The sequence below is a fragment of the Diplotaxodon limnothrissa genome, linkage group LG16, assembly GCF_057381915.1.
Source record: "Diplotaxodon limnothrissa isolate DT_005_m linkage group LG16, D_limnothrissa_male_GT1.1, whole genome shotgun sequence".
NCBI classification, from domain to species: Eukaryota; Metazoa; Chordata; class Actinopteri; order Cichliformes; family Cichlidae; genus Diplotaxodon; species Diplotaxodon limnothrissa.
The window spans coordinates 30,604,652-30,623,369 of record NC_140611.1 but is presented as its reverse complement, the minus strand read 5'-3'; the positions used below and the strand labels follow the sequence as shown (position 1 = coordinate 30,623,369).

Genomic DNA, 18,718 nt, shown 5'->3' with positions numbered 1-18,718 from the left:
TAGGAGAACCACAAACTGTTTCTCAGGAGAATCTCATCACAGGGACAATTTGCTTTAAACAGGATAAAGAACTCAAAAGTAATCATACACAAAATATTGACACAGGCACTTTTTTAAAATATTCCCTAAAATGTAGCTGCTGATAAGAGGAAGGATTGTTATTAATGATTAACTGCATCCACTCAAAGTGATTTTAGCACTAAGATGATATCTTAGAGTGCAGCTGAAGACTGCAGCGGTGACTCCGTTTAAATAACCAGCTGACCAGGTGGTGGTTAGTAAAGGGGAGTGGTGGAGGTGGGGGGGGTTGCAGTCAGGTGAACCTGACCCTCAGACCTTAACCATTACATAACTCAAGGACACTCTAGAAGGGCAAATATGACCCTGTGCTTTATAATTTGAGAGCCAGCTGAGAAATAACAACATGGGAAGATGATAAGGCGCAGCGTCTGTTCAAGTGCTTTCGTTGTGAGGACATGCAAATGGAAAGACTTGCTGGCGACGGTCAGTACCTTGCTTCCCGTAAGCTGTGCCAGGTGGGGTTTGAGCTCCTCACCAATCACAGAGTAGATAGCCACCAGACAGAACACACTGGCCTTGCGAACGCTGCTCTCTGTGTTGTCATAGCCCTGCGGAGAGACCGGGGAGCATCAGGTATCAAAGGTGCGTACACGCACACATACACGCACACACACCCACACGAGGTCAGCAGGAACGTGGGAGGGGTCGCCAAGAGTGCAGAGTACACGCAAACATTTCCAGGGACAAATAAGGCAAATAATTCCCACTGTCCAAATATGAACATTGTCCAAATAAGCCTCTGTGGCACTGACACGGATGTTTCTGCTCTGTCTGTGTTATTCAAGCTGAGTACACCAGCAACACATTTAAAAATAAAAACTCGGTTTATTCAAGTTTCTGAAATGTGAGTTTTTATTTCACAGTTTTGGAGGTTTGATCAGTTTTCAGCCTGCAAAACTAAAACAATCACATTCCATTCAAATCTGCACTTCTGTTTTGGGCTCAGACCTGCAGGAGTCCGGGGATGATGTCAGGCAGCAGCTGCAGCAGTGATTCCTTGGCGATGCGTTCAATTACTTTGGTTTGCATCTTGATGGCTGCCAGGTTGATGGGGTAGTCGGCCGTCTGCACTATGGGGCACAGCACCTTGATGCACTGCTCCGGGTGAATGGAGCCGGCCAGCGTCGCCGCCGCCTCCTCGGCTGCACGCACAACCTAAAAACATGTTTTTTATTTTTAACAGATTAGGCTGCTAACAATTTTATATCACACATCGTAAATCCAATCAGCTGGTGTGTTATTGAGGCAACAGCAGGATTTCTGTATCACAGGCATGAGACTAAGTCAGACAAAGCCAAAGTCTCTTTTCCCCCCCAAATTCAGACAATTTCACTGTCCAGTTTAGCATTTTGTGCTCAAGTAGAGAACTTCAATCCCATAAATGTTTCCAACAACCAACAGGAGCTCCGTTCTGTCAGTCAGTGTCTCCCTTTTTTTCTTTTGACTTACTTTTCTAGAACAAACAGAGAAACGAGGCAGCTGCTCCTCCACCACTCAACACTTTATCTTCTTGTAAATTTCCACCAGGAGCATGATGGGAAAAACACGTTTACAGGCTGATTTCGATCTGAGAACTTCCCCAGAAAACGCTTACATTTTAAACTTATTCTAATGTATTCTTACTGTTGCACTTTCAGTCCTGATTTTATACTTGAACCTATCATGGCTCTTGCTTTAAACACAATATATCCTCACCTTTATGCCTGTATTTTAGGCTTTTATAAAGCTTTTTTTAAATGACTCGTCTATGATTAAAAACATCTTTTTATGGTCTTCTGGTGTGTGGTAAGTACAGTGCGGGACTGTACTGAATTTTGCATGTTTCACAGATTTTGTGAAAATTTGTTGGCTGCAAAATGACACACGTTTAGATTAACGCAATTACTGAAAAACTGAATACAGAAAAAGCAAAAAAAAAAGTTTAAAGATAAAGAATAAAAACCTCTGGGATTTATGAACCCCTTTAAAGAGTGCTTTACTTCAGCATACTTTACACTTCTTCAGCAGGATATTATTCATTCATGCTGAAAAACATTTAAAAAAAAATTCCTCATGCTAAATTTCTGTGATCGATATGTTTTTTTTTTGTTATCTGCATGTTTCATCTCAGGTTGGTTGAGTGCATTTTTGTGTATTTTATGTTCAATTTGCTATCAACACGTGATCTGTGTTTACACACACTCTGTACCCCTGCTGCACACCTGACCGACATGAATGGGAAATTTCTCTAGAAGTAAACCTGAATAACTGCTGGAGTGAAGGGTCGAAGGTTGGACTTACTGTCTTCACTTTTTTTAGTGCTCATATTGATAACCACTCTGTAAAGTATTAATTATGAGGTTATTGTGAGCTACAACAGGGATTAGAAATTATTAGAAACCAATAATCATTAATCTCATTGACTGCAGGCTTTTTGTTTATGTATCATGATTGGCATTCGTCTTTCTCACATGTGCTCCTTTGCATATATAAACTAACTTCATGTTTAAGTGAACACGCTACTCAGTCATTAAAGACATGAGAACCGCATCACTTTCAACACGGCACGGCCACATTAACAGATATCGATGACGACTTTATGAAACAAAAATCATGCTCGGTGCCTTTAGCTGAGTGGTGGGAGCTGCGTACCTCCTTGTGAGAGTCTTTGTGCGCCTCCAGTGTCTTCATGATGGTCAGCTCGGCATAGTTTTTAAAGCGGGCAGGCTGATTCCTCAGAATTTCCTTCAGCACTCGCAGAGCCAGAGCTCGAATGGTGTGCTGCAGGAAATGGGAACATAAAGAATATCATCCACACAAAACTACCTTCAGTTTCTTCAGATTACGCTGAATCAAGACAATGAAAACACAAATAAAGGAGACAAAAAAAGGGATTTACATGTACACAAACTATCAGGTTACGTACATCTTTATCACCCAGGGTCTCCAGCAGGAGGAGGAGGATGGTTTTGAAATGTTCGTCCCACACAGCCATGCTGTCTTCCCGTGTGATCTTCAGCAGCTCCACCAGGGCGCCTTTACGCTCCTCTGAGCGCTCGTTGTGATTGGACAGCTCCTTCAAAAGATCGGCCACCAGGTCTGAGTGATCCTGCCCGACTGCTTACCGAGAGGGGACAGGAAGAAAGAGTTAAGAATTTAATTGAACTGCCATGGGCTAATAATCATCCATCAACCTTTTTTTTTGTTTTTAAAAGACACCTAATTTCTTTTTTTTTTTTTAAAATCACACATCCAGATTTTGGATCTGCAATTCCTCCTTTGGCGGTTGTTGGACTTCACTAGGGAGGTGTGATGAGGTGCAGGTATTTTTGCACATGTATTTCCCTTTCCAGGGACCACATTTTGGGAGGAGGGTACTTAAACTGAACGTAGAAACTTGATTTGTGCCTGATGTGGCTGTGACCATTGCTGCTGAGAGTCAAGATGGACACGTGATTGGTACAGGTGAATTGCGCAAAGCTATGAGCGCGGTGATGCATAAAAACCATCAGTATATTACAGGCAACAAAGAAACTCACAGAAAAGTCACTGAACTAGAGCATGAAAGTCTCTCTAAACGAGTTTCTCCTCCTGTTGCCTACCAAAGACTTTTGGCTTTTGCACTGAGGGAATGTGATAAAACCTTATTTTAAACTTTTTTTAATGAACATTATTTTTTTCATAAAATGGGCAAAACAGACTCTACTTTTCTACTTCCAGAGTGATGCTGCTGTTGTTATGGATCTCTTGTCAATTACTTCCAGCTGTGTTCCCCACCTATTTGTAATCTCCCTGTGTTCTTCTGTGTGTATTAAGTCGTGTCTACTCGTGTACTAGTTGCTGGACTGTCTGTGAATCTACCGTGTTTCATCTGTGTGTTCTCCCTGCTATCAACCTCCATATGCCTCTGCTGACTCTCCTTCATGTTCGTGTTCATGTTTGCTGTTCAATAGTTTAGTTTGTCTCAGTAGAGATTAGTTTTGTTCCGTTTTGCCATTTCCACCTCTGTTCTACAATAAACCACCTTTGCATCTCAGCGAGTGCCTGCACGTGGATCCTCGTTTATTTTCTCCTCACAGCTCACTCCATTCACCGTGACAGTTTATGTTGCATGGGTAGCTGTGAGTCAGATTCTTTCCTTTGACTTTAATAAATATCTGCAGCCTCAGGTGGCATGCAAGAAACTGAGAACAACGGGCATTTTCATGCATGTGTCAGTCTTCATGAACTTCTCTGGATCACTCAGGATGTGACTAAGGCTACGTTCACACTGCAGGTCTTAATGCTCAATTCCGATTTTTTGATCAAGTCCGATTTTTTTGTCTGCTTGTTCACACTACAAATAAAATGCGACAGCAAACGCGCTCTAGTGTGAACGCTCAAAGCGGCCCGCATGCGCAAAAGAAGACGTCACACACAACGCGCTCTGTTTAGACCCAGAGCAAACAATATTGTTTGACTGATGGCCCTTAATATAAAGACTTCGGACTTTACGTTTCCCAATTTTTGCTTTAAGTTATTACATATTTACATAATAATGTAAATAACCTAAAAATTATCCTTATTGCTGTTTTAGAGAGGAGCGGTGCTTCAAAGGATAGTTGCAGATTTCTGTCAGAATCTGCAGATTATATAGTACAAATAAAATGTTCACGTTGTCTTCCCAACAGTTTCACTGACATCTACGCTGGATGGCCAGGAAGCGTTCGCGAAGTCTTCTCGGGTGCTTCTCCGGCGCCGATAATTAGCGTCTGTCTTGTGTCAGTGACGTAAAAGACGGATTTAATGTGACATGACCGTTCAAACAGCAGTCGCTTTCTAAAACATTGGATATGTATCGGATTCAGTACCACATACGAAAGTGACCCAGATCGGATTTGAAAATATCGGATTTGTGCCGTTCACACTGTCATAGCATGATCGGATATGGGTCGCACAGGGTCAAAAAAAAAAAAATCGGATTTTATGAGCTTTTGCCTGCAGTGTGAACGTAGCTTTATTAACATTATTAACAGTAAGTCCTGTAAGGTGGACTTTTGAAAACAGCTCATCAATCCTGTGCTCCACCTCAGCTGTCAAATGTATTCATTACAAAAAAAAAAAAAAAGGCCACCCTGATCTCCAAGATCCCACACAGTTCCTGTCTATTTCTAACTGAAGTCTTTAGATCAGAACGTTTCTGTTCACTGTTTTCCCCTCACTTATCAGATCTGGTCAATTTTAATCCACCATTTTTTTTTTGCCTTTCGTAGACTGTGCTGGCCATTACTGGAATGAACTGGCTGAATTTCCATTCATAAATCAAATTCACGCGTTGTTAGTAGATCACCCACAGAAAACTTCCGTTCCCGTCAGCAGCCTCATGTTATTCAAAATGTGTGTCCTCGGAGGATGCAGATATCTACAGTTTGAGCAGTTAATATTAAAAATATAAAAGGTAACTTTTTCATACGATAGATCTCTACAGTCAAATTAGATGCAGTGAAAACATTAGAAACATTCAAATATTACAGCTGTAAGCAGAACCGCTTGGACTTTGTTAACACAGAGGCGGAGTTAAAAGATGGAGAGACGATGAGGGGAGCTGAGCGAAGAATGCAAACACAGGTGGAGGGTGAGTGGAGTGGAGGTGCAGGGTGGGCATGTTTACCAGGAGCAAAGACCTTGGAGAGTGCCATCTTGTTTTCACCGCTTTCCTGACGTCGGCCTGGAGAGGAGGAGGAGGAGGAGGGATGAAGGTGGAGGTGGGTGGGGGAGGGGAGAGTGGCAGAGAAAAGGATGTGATGACACCAACAACAACAACAACAACAAGTGAAGCACAGAGCGGCTGCGACAGAGGGGCTGGACGCTCACTGGTTTCTTCTGTCTGCTGTAAACACGAACCGGCTGGTTCAGGATGACGTTTGACAACTAACCGAGTGAAATGGAGGAAATTCTGTCATTTGTTGCCTCAACATTGTTGCTCCTTTGTGTTTTCACAACGACATCACGTGCTCACAATGCACGACCTGACGTTTGGCTGAATGACAAGAAAGGCTCACATGCAATATGACAGTAAGAGCTGTTTTTTTCTTTATACTCATTCTGTGGATGTCGCTATTTAACTCGTTTCATGTTTTTCTACTACCAGAATAAGCATGAGGCTTATTCAATATAGATTTCAGTTTAAATGTCACACTGCAGACAATGTATAATAATCAGAGAATTAAAGTGACAGTTCGCTCCAATATCAAACTGACTTATTGTATAGATGGGGAGTGGGTGACATTATTTTTGCTAAGGTTAAATACGCAAAGGACCACAAACTGAATAATTGAACCGATACATTTCTGGGGAAAAAGTAAAAAGTTAATAATATGAAGACTCTATGAACATTTAAAGCGGTCTACATTTTCCTCTGTAGGTCAGTTCCAGCCTTAAGCTTCTTCTTATTCGTGTTTTGGAACCTGTTTTGCTTGAGGATGTTGAGGGCCGGATTGACTCGGTGTGCAGGGGTGCGGCCCTCGGGCTTTGTTTTGCCCATGTGTGACCTGGAGTGTTTTGGTATGGGTACTCCAGTTTTGGATATATCAGTTGTGGATAAGTCTGCCTTCTCTTCAGTATAAAGAAACTAAATGGTGCTCATCTCATGGAGCTTGGACCACATAAAAAGACTGCCTGAGATGTTTTCTTTGTATCGAACTACATCGCCAACCAGAAGAAAAACGCAGCTGGCTGACATTACTAGATCTTGTCACGATGCCACAAGCAGATACAGTACTGTGCAATAGTCTTCAGTCACCCTTCATTTTTTTTAAATGTTGCTTTCAAGCAAGTAATTTTTAAAGTGCTCTTTAGTAACATTATCCAGGCTTTCTGGAGGTCTTTCTGGAAGTGTTTCTTACTACACTGGCTACTTTTTAACTTTTTCAGTCCAGTCCTTGTACCTGACCATTTTCAGAGGCATGTTGGTTGTTTGTTGAGCCACATAACAAATTCTAACAGCTAATGCACGTGTGACTGGGGTACATAGGTACTTTGCTCAGAGCTGTAAACATAAAAACATAAAATCGGCATAAACTCACAGTCTCTGAACTGTTCCACATCATCGTCGAACACAGCCTCCTTCAGGGCGCTCTTGTCGTACGTGCAAATGGTTTCTCCGTAGCCGTATGGGGCAAATTCTCGAGTCCGCGGCCCAGAGAAGGAGCGCGGCGATGGCGTGTTGAGCAGCGAAGTTTTGTTGTCCAAGGCAGTGCGACCGCCTTCCACCACGTCTAAGCCGAGCCGGGCATCAGACCCAGGAGAGGAAGCTACTCCTTCTCTCCCTGCCTGCGAGATGGGAGAGGGATTAGGCAGTGGTATAAAGAAGATCTGGAGCCATTTTAGCTTCAAATAACCATAAAAATACGAAAGCAAACCAAACAATAAGCAAAAAATGACACATGCCTCACAAAAAGAAAGAGAGTATCCGAAGACAAATCAGTGCATTACATACACAGTCTGCCTGCAGTGGCTACAGAGGCTGAGTCAGCACTGATTAGTAATAATAATAATAATAATGGATTGGATTTATATAGCGCTTTTCAAGGCACCCAAAGCGCTTTACAATACCACTATTCATTCACTCTCGCATTCACACACTGGTGGAGGCAAGCTACGGTTGTAGCCACAGCTGCCCTGGGGCAGACTGACAGAAGCCAGGCTGCCATATCGCGCCATCGGCCCCTCTGGCCAACACCAGTAGGCAAGTAGGGTAAAGTGTCTTGCCCAAGGACACAATGACCAGGACAGAGAGCCCAGGGATCGAACCGGCGACCTTCCGGTTACAGATGCGATTCCCAACCCCCTGAGTCACGGTCGCCCCTTAGATGTGATGTTCTCATATAGTCAATAGACGTAACTTGGCAACAAATTATCGAGCATTAGCTGACAACTTAGAGCACCCCCCTCTCATCTAGACATGGTCACAACTGCTCTAAACACCACCCGAAATAGTGGCGACTAAAATGTTTAAAAGGGTTACAGAAACCAGCAGGAGATACTAAAAGCACAGTTATTTCATGGTCAACATACAACCAGAAAGCCAAACCACTTTTGAGGTCTAAGAACCTAAAAACTGTTTGAAAAATGTCTTGAAAAATGAAAAATGTAATGCAGCAGTGTCTTAAAAAAGGATCAGAATTCATTCTAAGCATTTAATGTCAAATGAAATTCCAGATTTTTCAGAACTGGTTCTGGATATGAAGCTTGTGGCTTACTGCATCATCCCTCTTTGCCTCCCGTCTAATAGGCTCGTTCAGATCCTCTTGGCTCCGGTAGGAGAAGCTCTGGATGGCTTCAGTGACGCCACGCAGCGAGCTGTAGATCTCGTCTGAGTTCATGTTCTCCGTGTCGTACTCCATCATGCTGCCAGACACACAGACATAAAAAGAAACGCATGCATGCACTTTTATATAAAATATGCAGCAAAAGCAAAATACAGCCACATGAATCTGCAGACATATGCATGCGACGAAGCTGTGCTCTTGACAGAAAAGCAGACTGATTTAGAGCATGAAAGGTCAGGACTGACATAACCCTTAAAAATTATGGATTTTCAAAAGGATGCTTCCACTTTATTAGACATGATGGTTTAATGCATGCATTCTCAGATGGTTTGGTGAACTGGGTAAAGAAAAGGATGAGAGTGTGGATTCCTTAGGCCACAATCTCCAACATGCCCGCCTCATTACCTGGGTGAATACGCTCTGCGCAGGACCCTTATGGTGGGGGCAGCAGAGGTGGAGTGAGGCGTAGGAGGAGGAGGAGGAGGGGCAGGCGGGTGCTTTGATAGTCCGTCGACACCCCAACCCCATAACCGACTGTTGTCACAGCGCGGCCGAGAGGGAAGGACGGACAGACAGGAGTGAGAGAGCAGGGAAAGGTGGATGGAAACCGACAACACGAGGAGAGAGCACGGGACGAGACAAGAGAGGGGAGGAGAGAGAGGAAACAGCAAGTGCGCAGGAAGAGAAAGAGAAAAGACAAAAAGAAACTAGTCTGAGCTTTAAGATTACGGGAAAGTGTTAATTAAAGAGGAAAGCAGAATCCCGTAAAAAGTGAGCATGTCGAGTTCATCCATGCAAATAGAACTTTTAACTGATTTTAAGTTGGAGAGTCTCAATGTCAAGGTTGTTTCCTTGTTCACCTCACCGAAAGTCCTGTTCTGACCATAAAGGTGCCAAAAACAAACTTCTCTGTTTTATAGTTAATGGCAGGTAATTTTTTTTAAACACAATTCATCCATTTGGATTTTATTAAAGCATAAAGAAAGCACATTTTGTCCCTATTTACATAAAAAGAAACATGTATCAGCTTCCAGGATGGAAAAATCAAGTGCAGTTCCTCTAACGTCAACCAGAGGCACCAAAATACAAAATAGCTGTTACCCACCCTGTTTGTTCTGTAGGAGCATTCTGTAGCATTTTAATGTATTCATTGTATTTCAGTGAATACAATTCTAGGACTTTTATTAAATGCTACACAGCAATAATTAATCTGTATCTGTGTGATGCACCCATATGGCCTGTCGTTGCTAGCTAGCATCTTCTTGCCAGGTCTGACTCCTTGACTCCTGACTTCTTCACCATTTCAGATAAATCTCAGATACACAAATGCAAGTGATCAGAACAGGACTTTGAGGAAGCAATCTGATCATGGCAGCTGGGCTGAAAGTGTTGCAACGCTGCCCAAAAGAAATGTTTTTTTGCCCACATTTCAATTCAGTATGGTTTGTGATATTTATGGGTTAAGCTGGGTAAATTAGTTAATTGTGTGACTGTGATTTTATCTTGAAAGATAACCTTGAAAAAGCATTTTTGTGCTGCTAATGCTCTCCATACAAGGTGCACTGCAGGTTCAGGTGAAGTAACAATAACTTAAATAACTTATCAATGTTTATGGGTTTCTGCTGGCAGATAAAAGGACAATCCAGGCACAGTGTGTGTGAACTGAATGAGCTGCTCAGCATGGAAGAATGAAACTGGATTTTAGGTAATTGGGCTGCATTATGCTGTAAAAACAGCAGATTAATGCAGCAATCACCCTCCTCTGGTTTACTTTTACAACATGATCGTGTATGACAACTTGAAAGGCTCATTTATCAGTCGCTATGCAGTGAAACTTTTAGCAATCAGACAATTGGCAGGAGGAGTTTTGTAAGATTTCTTTTGTCTTTGTAAATAATTGCTTCTTTGTTTTCACATATGTGTGAATGAATTATGGGCTGTAATCTCTAGAACAGCTCACTCAGTCTCGAGCTACTACAGACCCACCTGGCTGCGCGTTACTTTGTCTACAGGTGACACGTGATGACAGCACCAGTATCCCAACAGTTAAAACACAGCCATGCGTCGACACAGTGAGTGTGTTATTAAGGACAGTGTCATCAAAGGCGGCTGCCTACCTTGGAGAGAGTCCTCCATGGGAGCAGTTTGTCGGTGAGGTGAGAGGGCTGGTCCTGCTGGGTGTGTGACGAGCCGGCATTCGGCCAATAGTGTTACTCGGAGAGCCCTGAATATCAACGACATGAAATTACATACAACGTAACATCGGAAACAGAAGTCCACCTCAAGTTCAATCAGTTCAACTCATCTTAGAATACCGCAACCTGGGTGACTGTAAAATTTTTCCCCTCAGTGACATAGAAATCTTACTGACCACATTGCTGCTGGTGTTACTCGTGTTCTTCAGGTGGTTGTGCAGCAGCTTGGTGGCGCCGTCCTGGAAAGTTTTGGGCAGTGCTCCCAGCAGCATGGTGAACTCTGGGGTGTTGAGCTCAAACAAAGCAATCAGCACCACCTGTGCCGCCTGCAGGCAGCGAGCACAACGTGTTAGGAAAGAAAGCAGAACTGCAGAGAACCTTCAGATACCTTCAGGCTTTCATGGTTTCAGAAGCACCTCGGCCAGGTAGCTACCTGCTCATTATAATGCACATTAGCAACCTAGTGTCTTTAAATTAGCCATTTTAAAGCTCTCGTTAACACCGTATTCTTCCTGACGATATTCTCCCAATACTGGACTATTAACTGAAGAGTTTTCAATCTGGTTGCTGCTTTTAGACCAAACGTAAGGAAGCAGCTCTATCTGAATTATGATCTTCAGAGGAGGCTATACCTCCACTCTAAATCATGTTTGACTGAATATGAACGAGCTACCCATTCTAATTCCTGAGGTTCACTCACAGTTAACTCACATTTACTTTGATAAATATGAATCTACAAAAGATTCCCTACTCTAACCACTGGCTCTTCTTCAACCACGGCTCCCAACTATCGCAGTTAAATGATGCTATTCCAAAGTGAAGAGTCACAGGTCAAAAATGAGGGAATTCTACAGAATTTACAGGAAGCAGGGAAAGGGTTATAAATGCTGAACTGTACCAGGAAGCAAGAAACAGGTGAGTTCCTAACACTGACATTCTCCTACACTTCAGTGCATCTTATTCTAAAAAGCAGTTAATGATACTAAAAAGGTCCAGGTTCAGTTCTTACAGTTCAGTTCTCAAGGTTCAGTTCTTATGAGGCCATGAGTAAAGCATATTAAAGTCATAATTTATGTACAAGATCTTCTTTATTTATCCAATAAGCAGTAATTATGAGGGTACTGGCCAAAGACTCATTGTTGTACCCTAAAAACTGCAGAACATGCTCGTGTAGAATAAGGCATCACTGAGTGCTTTATGGCTAACCCTAGAGCCAATAGGCTAATATGCACACTAACGAGGAACTAGTTAATGCTTAACATGTGTATTCCAATATCAAGCACATACAGTGGACATTATGACTTATCAAGTTAGAATAACAGTAATGTTTTACAATATTTTACAGAATTTGATACACAGGTTGTTGCCAATGCACTTCTGAAACCATGGAAGACATTCTTTCACTTTCTGGCTCCAAGACGGGCTTCTTGGTGCAGTAATGAAGGTTTTAGCCTGTAGAAAAACATTTTTTGAAAGGTGAGAATTCAAAGATGCATTCAGTAGAAAACTAAAGGAAGAAGAATCTTTTCAGGAAAATCAGTGCTGCAACATGCAAGTGAGCAAAGATAAAGGAGAAAGTACTGGTGTGCTGCTGCTGCTGCAGGAGAATAGAAGTTGATGTTTAACAGAACAATGTTTGGTCTATTATTGGGAATAAGTTGTCAAATATGTCATGTTTGATTCTTGTGCAGGTTTCTAGTAAGAAGCGATAGAGAAATGATAACCACACACCAGTTTTACTTAGGGATGCACCAATCACAGTTTATATCGGCTATAATTCTGATTTCAATGACCCGATTGCATATTTATGACAAAACGATGATCGATTAAACATCCAACAGGTTGTTTTCAGGAGGAAAAAACTTGCCTTCCAGTATGTGCACAGCCCAGTTTGATTACTGTAAATATCTCTTTAAAGAATTTTCACACTTTATTTGAGCTTAACCAACATAGGGTCTAAAACATAAAATATAACATCCCGATACATCGGATGATTTTTTGTGTGTTAAGAGTTCAGATGAGCTGATTGATGTATTTGCGGCTCCAAACGCATCGAAGCTGCCCATCTCTTCTTTACCTTTATAATTTCCATTTATAAACTCACTATAGATTATACCTAATATTCACCAGGAATAGCATCATACAAAATAAACTACTAGGGATTCTAATTTTATAGAACTACAAAACCCACAGTAAAAATCTTTAAACTGATAAACTGTGAGGACAAAATGTCCGGGGAGACAACTTCTAGTTGCTGATAATTTGTTCATTTAGGATGGGACTACACAAAACTAACCTGGGGCAGCAGTGAAGCTATGCCTGCACATTGTGCTTGAAGGTCGGCTAATATAGCATTGAAGGAACCAACTATCCCAACCAGTGTTGTGTGTTTCTTTGCAGTTGTTTAACTTAGTAAAAACACACAAAAAACAAACATTTAAATCACCCTGTTGGCCCTCTCTTCTGTCTTTCACTTTGTTGGGATTAACAGTTCATGAACAGCTTTTATTGCACTTAGTGCAATAAAAGTGATAATAAGGTATCATCAACTCAATTAATGTTATCTTTGCTTTAGCTGCTCTGCTCTGTGTGTGAATATATACAGTGAAACAGAGCACGGGAAGACAGGAGACTAACCTGAGCTTAAATGAGATGTAAGCAAAATAATTACATAATTAACTCAAATGTATTTCTTTGTCGACTGTTAATTTAAGCCTGAATTCTTTAACAGAAATGACTCTTTCAGGGTAATACAGTGTATTAATACTGGTGTGGAAAAACAAAAAGAGGCTGTTGGTTAGGATTGGTTTAGTTTTGATGTCTTAAAAACTGGGTTGCTTTTTAATTTTGCAAAATGAGCAAATGCAAATTAGCTCATTTCTACTTGAGGTCTAACTATTAAGCTGATTCATAAAAAAAGATTTTAGGCAGTTCTCTTCATTTGTGCAATGGCTGAACTAAAAGGATGAGTGATTTATGAGCGTTACTGGGGATATTTAGTGTATCACAGTAGCACAAAGCACTTACAAGGTACTGCTGTCAGACACAAAAATCAGATTTGACCATGTGCTTCACTTTACCATAATTCCTCAAATACTTAGGGCTAGATAGAAAATTAAAATGGTTATTAAATGAGAATTATTTTGTATTTTTACAGCTAAAATTACAACGTAAATCCAGCTGGCCTGTATGACACTTGGGTGATAAAGGGGTGACATCCAGCTCTTGGTGCCACTATTCCCGACACACATATCTAAAATCTTCATGTTAGCATGCAGATATGCAGGTGGACGGCAGGTTGTTAGGGTGAGTCAAACAGTGTTAGGCACAAACTATTAAAACAAAAAAAACGAGCATTCCTATTAATGTTGCACTGCAAAATTAAAATCCATCCAAATGCATTCAAAACCACAAGCTTTCCTGGAGAACTACGAATGTTAAACAAAAGTCTTTCCAGGTTGCACAACAAGCTCAGTTTATTTGGTGAGTGATCACTTTGCCAGGCACACACTGACTTTATTTGTTCAGCAGAACAGCTGGAGTGTAAATGGTGAGTGACAGGATGCCGCAGTTGGCTTTTTTCTTTTTCGCAGGTTTGGTGGCTGGTTAGGTACCGGGCAGGCGGGGCATTGCGTGCTTGTTGTGATGTAATTGGCTGCTGAAGAGGGCTCTACCTGCTTACACCTTTCTTCCTGGTTGCCCTCAGTTGACTGCAGTAAGGCTGCAGTGCTGGACCTGCCTGCTAGCTCCTCGCTCACCCAGTTATGAAGGGTCTGGGGCAACAGTGGCAAGGCAGAAGGGGCATTACAGAATGGCACAGGACCCCAACCATCATCACAGAAGCAATATTTGAGAAGATCTGTGCATGTGGATCAGTGTCCCCTGATAATAGATGCACCTATTGTATTCTTGTTGGTCTATTTACAGCATATCTAAAGATTTGGGCTGGGTGAGGATTTCATTTGGAAGAGCGGCAGTGGAAAAACAAACAGTGAGGAACACAGAGGGAGAACATATGACGCGCATCAGACAAGGGAAAGATAATGGGCCATTGACCCAAGGCCATCCACAGGGAGAGTGCCTATTATCAAAGTTTACAACTGCTGCTGGACAAACACAACAGGCCAAGGAACCCAAATGAAATAAAGGAGCAGAGGAATACAATATAACAGTTCTGTAGTCAGCAATTTTCTGTAAATTCCAACCCCACATTTTTGTTTTTGGACACTTCACAGACAGCTTTACATGATTCAAACACATCCTTCAATACGATCCTTCTGTATTTTATACTGTTTCTTGGTTCAAGCCGTTTTAGGTCCACTGTGCCTCTTTAAAGGTGCTTTCGGTACAATAAATAAATAAATAAAACGTTCTAAAAATATCAATAGAATGTAAAGAAAGTGCAGAGATTAAGTAAGACATCTTTGTATTGTGTTGTAGAGATATCAACTGAAGATGAAATGGGGCCACACTGTACTCTTTGATAATACTAGAAGGAAATAATAACTAGAATACTAAGTGTGAGAGCCTTAGGACATATTTTGGCCTACCTTCCGCACATCTGAACTTTTTGGTTCAGTGGTCCAGGTGATGATGCGAGACACCGCGAGCCGAGTCTCGCTGGAGTTGACAAAGTCTGTGGGATCCATCTGCCGTGCCAGGGACTCGATGTACTTTAAAATGGCCACTTTCACCTGAAGAGACAAGAAACCTTTAGTCTTGCTGAAATTATATCTGCCGACCAAAAATCAACTTTACTTCTACTTTACCTTGAGGTTTGGAGTCTGAGTCTGATCCACAATAAACCTCATCAGAATGTTGAACTGCTGGTCAAATGGGAAGGACTCCCTAACACAGAGAACGAGAACAGAATTCAATTCTTTCCTTCATGTGGTTTTTAAGCGGGTCTAAGGAAAAGCTGAAATAGGTTTCGAGTTTCATTTTACGTGAAGCGTCCATGTTACTGCAGTAATGTTAGATCCCAAAACTGGAGACAAGTACAACTCTGTATGAAGTCACGCTCACAGCTGTTGAAGGGTTTCTTTTCAAAGGTGCAGATAGAAATACCGCAGCTTTATGACAACTACTGCATCTCAAAGAGTAGCAAGTACCTCCAACAAGCATCTGTGGTATTTTTTTATTTTTTAAGATCATGTAAATCACTCTGTTTCAGTTAGGCCTCAGTCAGTGTCAAAAAAGAAACAGCACACAGCTGCAAAATGTAGATGAAGGTCTGCAGAGCTCAGCGTAGCTCCTGCAGACTACCATCACTGCACCACTCAAGGACCGTTAGCCCAGAATGAGATAAATGGAAATTTTAGTATCACTCTGTAGAAGAAGTCCAGGTGACGGGGTGTAATGCTTGTTCTAAATATCAATATATTTGCAAATGATTGGACAGCAGTGTTTATATCAGTATAATTTGATGTGGCCTTTGCTTTAAATTTGCTCTCAAAATTGCCTTGCAGCAACGGGGGTCAAACTGCAAACAATAAATCAAAGTTTTAAATGTCCACATTTATATTAAAGCCACAGCTGTGCATGTAAAACCCAAAAGGTTTGTTCATTTGTGAAAAGAATACGCTAACAGAGAATGAAAGCAAGAACTTTTACCCTGCAAGCACGGCTTGCTCGACTACTTTTTTGTGACTTTTGCATTTCAAGATGTTAACTCAGACCTGAATTGATCCTTTAAAACACCAAAGTGAGTTTTTGTGGAAATAGCCTGGTGGAGAGAGGCTTCACTTCCTGTCTGATTGCAGGTAAAGCAGTGACAATGTTCCATTTGTGTCCACAGCAGCACATGGCTTTAGATTATGTGTGTACTTGGTGGGTGTGGTCTACTACCACCTGCTGCAGGTAACACACTGACTGTGGATCAGAAATATGAGGAAACAGTTTGCCCAGTAAAATAGTTTTCATTTTAAACACAGACTTTCTTCAAAACTGCAGCAGCTTCCGACTGAGAAACTAACGGTCTGTTTTTATGGATCCGTCTATCTCGTTGCTTTTATTGAAAAATAATGATCTGTATATAATGTGATTCCATCTGACTGAATTATATAACATTTGATCCTGCATGCCTACTCCTTATCGACCAGCAATGCAATAGGAAGCAGCCATGACTGGTGTGACTTTCAGACCTTGTGACATCCAGGGCTTTCTGGACTTTGGCCTGGACTGAGCCAAGCAGGTCTGCGCCCATCTTCTTCAGCAGCTGGGTGAGCAGGACAAAGAGCCAGTCCTGCAGGTCCTCCCTGTGTACTGTGACGAAGTCCACGAGAGTTTCAAGGAACATGCTGAAGACCTGCAAATATGCACACAGATCATACATTTAAAATGCAAAACATTTGTTAAGGAGGAAAAAAAAAAACTTGCAGTTTTTTTAAAATCTCATATTTATTTGCAGAATATGAATTCAAAAACAAACTTACTCTCTGTTGTTAAGTCCACAGCAAGGCAGAACATGCAACAAGGGACGCCTCATTAGTACCAAAAAGTCACAGCATACACATGTAATGTACCATGCATTCATATTGATGTCAGTGTTCATCCAAATGGATTGATTTAGTTGGTAAAGTTCTGATTCATTACCTTGCTGTGAGGATCTGCAAACATCCGTGTGAAGATCTCACAAAGTCTCTTCAGCTCCACGCGACTGCAGCCAACCAACAGAACCAGACAACCAATCAGCCATCACCAATCAATCATCAATGACTCAGCTTTAAGCAAAAGGCCAAATATAAAATCCATCAGGTCATTGCCAGCGCATTTGGGGAAAGCAAATGATCATTGTGTACCTGTTTATCCTTGAGTTTAAATGCACCTGTGGTGATCTACCATGTGCTTCCATGGGTTCAGCTAACTACCTGTTTTCAGATTTCCTTACAGTCTATCTCACTCTGGCTAGCAGGTTGTACACAGTTATTGTTCTGGTTCGCCACCAATCGGATGGTTGATTTGTTTAGTAAGGGTTATAGAACAGACAGACATACAGACTGTTCCAACTGAGGAAGAAATTCACCTGTAACTTGAAGAAAAGCGCAGGGAAACCACAGATTTTTTTAATGACTCCTTTTTGTTGTGCATGTATCCAAACACATTGGGATTTGCATTACTCAAGATAACCAACAAATCCGAAATCACCTCTAAAAGTGATTTGTGTGCACCTTTGAACCACTCTGAAGAAAGACAATAATAACAATAACTAGTCCCCAAATACTAAAGCACATATTTCTTGCATATGTATTTTTATACCCCACAGACAGCACGCCCCCACCTCAGTATTCTTTGGCTCTTGAGGAGGTTCTGCAGGCCCAGCAGGCCCTCCTTCCTCTCAGACCAGTTGGAACTGGCACAGTGGTTCAGGACCTCAGCCACATCCTCCGTCTGGCGCAAGTAATGTGGGATTCCTCCATTTCGTGACCCGTACGAGCGCTCCGAGCATGCGCTAGATGCGTCACTGTTGGCATCGTCGTCAGAGTACATCCCCGGGGATTCGTACCTCCGTCTCAATGTCTTCCTCTGAGAAGGGAAGACGGACACTGAGGATTTGATACCGAAATACTGACCGGCTGTGAGGTAACAATCTTGATAAAAGCTTGCCTGTTGCATCTGGTAGCCATGCGGTTTTCTCAACACTTTAAGAAAATTAAAAGTCCAAATTTGTACGTAGATGATATGAAATTCTTCTAATACATTTTAAAGCATTTTCTTTCATTCTTCCTATAAAAAGCCAGTCAAGCAGTGCCACAAGTAAGCAAAGGCCTTGCAGTGGGGGACACGTCAAACAGAAGAGCATATTTAATCTTATCTCAAAAAATGAGCAATGTGCCAAAACAATGACGTTCAACACATTTATACCACAAAGACATGTCTCTGCTCTGGTACCACAGATGCTCACATCAGGGATGCGATGGACAAACATTCAAAGTGAAACAAAAAAATAAAGAAAAATAAAGAAATAAGAAGGCTTTGGGGTGGAGGAGCGATTATGATGAGGCAAGCTGCATTATTGTTTTCTTTACTTGGTTAGTGTATGATGGCATGGATACATGGACAGAAATGCAAAATGACCAACTACCTTATTCCTGGAGTCTCCTAAAAGCTGAAATGGTAACAAACAACCAAGAGGAAAAGAGGAGAAAGGGAACG

The 18,718-nt window shown here is 41.7% G+C and overlaps 1 protein-coding gene across 1 annotated transcript in view; it reads right to left on the bottom strand.

Annotated features, from left to right (window-relative positions):
* clasp1a (cytoplasmic linker associated protein 1a) overlaps positions 1-18,718 on the bottom strand; it is a 95,355-nt gene that overhangs the window by 2,122 nt on the left and 74,515 nt on the right. Inside the window, exons 25-41 of the mRNA XM_085375021.1 lie at positions 18,648-18,671; positions 17,844-18,088; positions 17,159-17,222; positions 16,999-17,001; positions 16,708-16,871; positions 15,334-15,412; positions 15,115-15,258; positions 14,239-14,337; positions 10,741-10,890; positions 10,487-10,593; positions 8,301-8,448; positions 7,125-7,371; positions 5,711-5,767; positions 2,987-3,177; positions 2,713-2,841; positions 1,030-1,236; positions 513-629 (exon numbers count right to left, since the gene is read on the bottom strand). Of these exons, the coding sequence (XP_085231147.1) occupies positions 513-629; positions 1,030-1,236; positions 2,713-2,841; positions 2,987-3,177; positions 5,711-5,767; positions 7,125-7,371; positions 8,301-8,448; positions 10,487-10,593; positions 10,741-10,890; positions 14,239-14,337; positions 15,115-15,258; positions 15,334-15,412; positions 16,708-16,871; positions 16,999-17,001; positions 17,159-17,222; positions 17,844-18,088; positions 18,648-18,671 (2,175 nt within the window). The remainder of the gene's footprint in view (positions 1-512; positions 630-1,029; positions 1,237-2,712; positions 2,842-2,986; positions 3,178-5,710; positions 5,768-7,124; positions 7,372-8,300; positions 8,449-10,486; positions 10,594-10,740; positions 10,891-14,238; positions 14,338-15,114; positions 15,259-15,333; positions 15,413-16,707; positions 16,872-16,998; positions 17,002-17,158; positions 17,223-17,843; positions 18,089-18,647; positions 18,672-18,718) is intronic.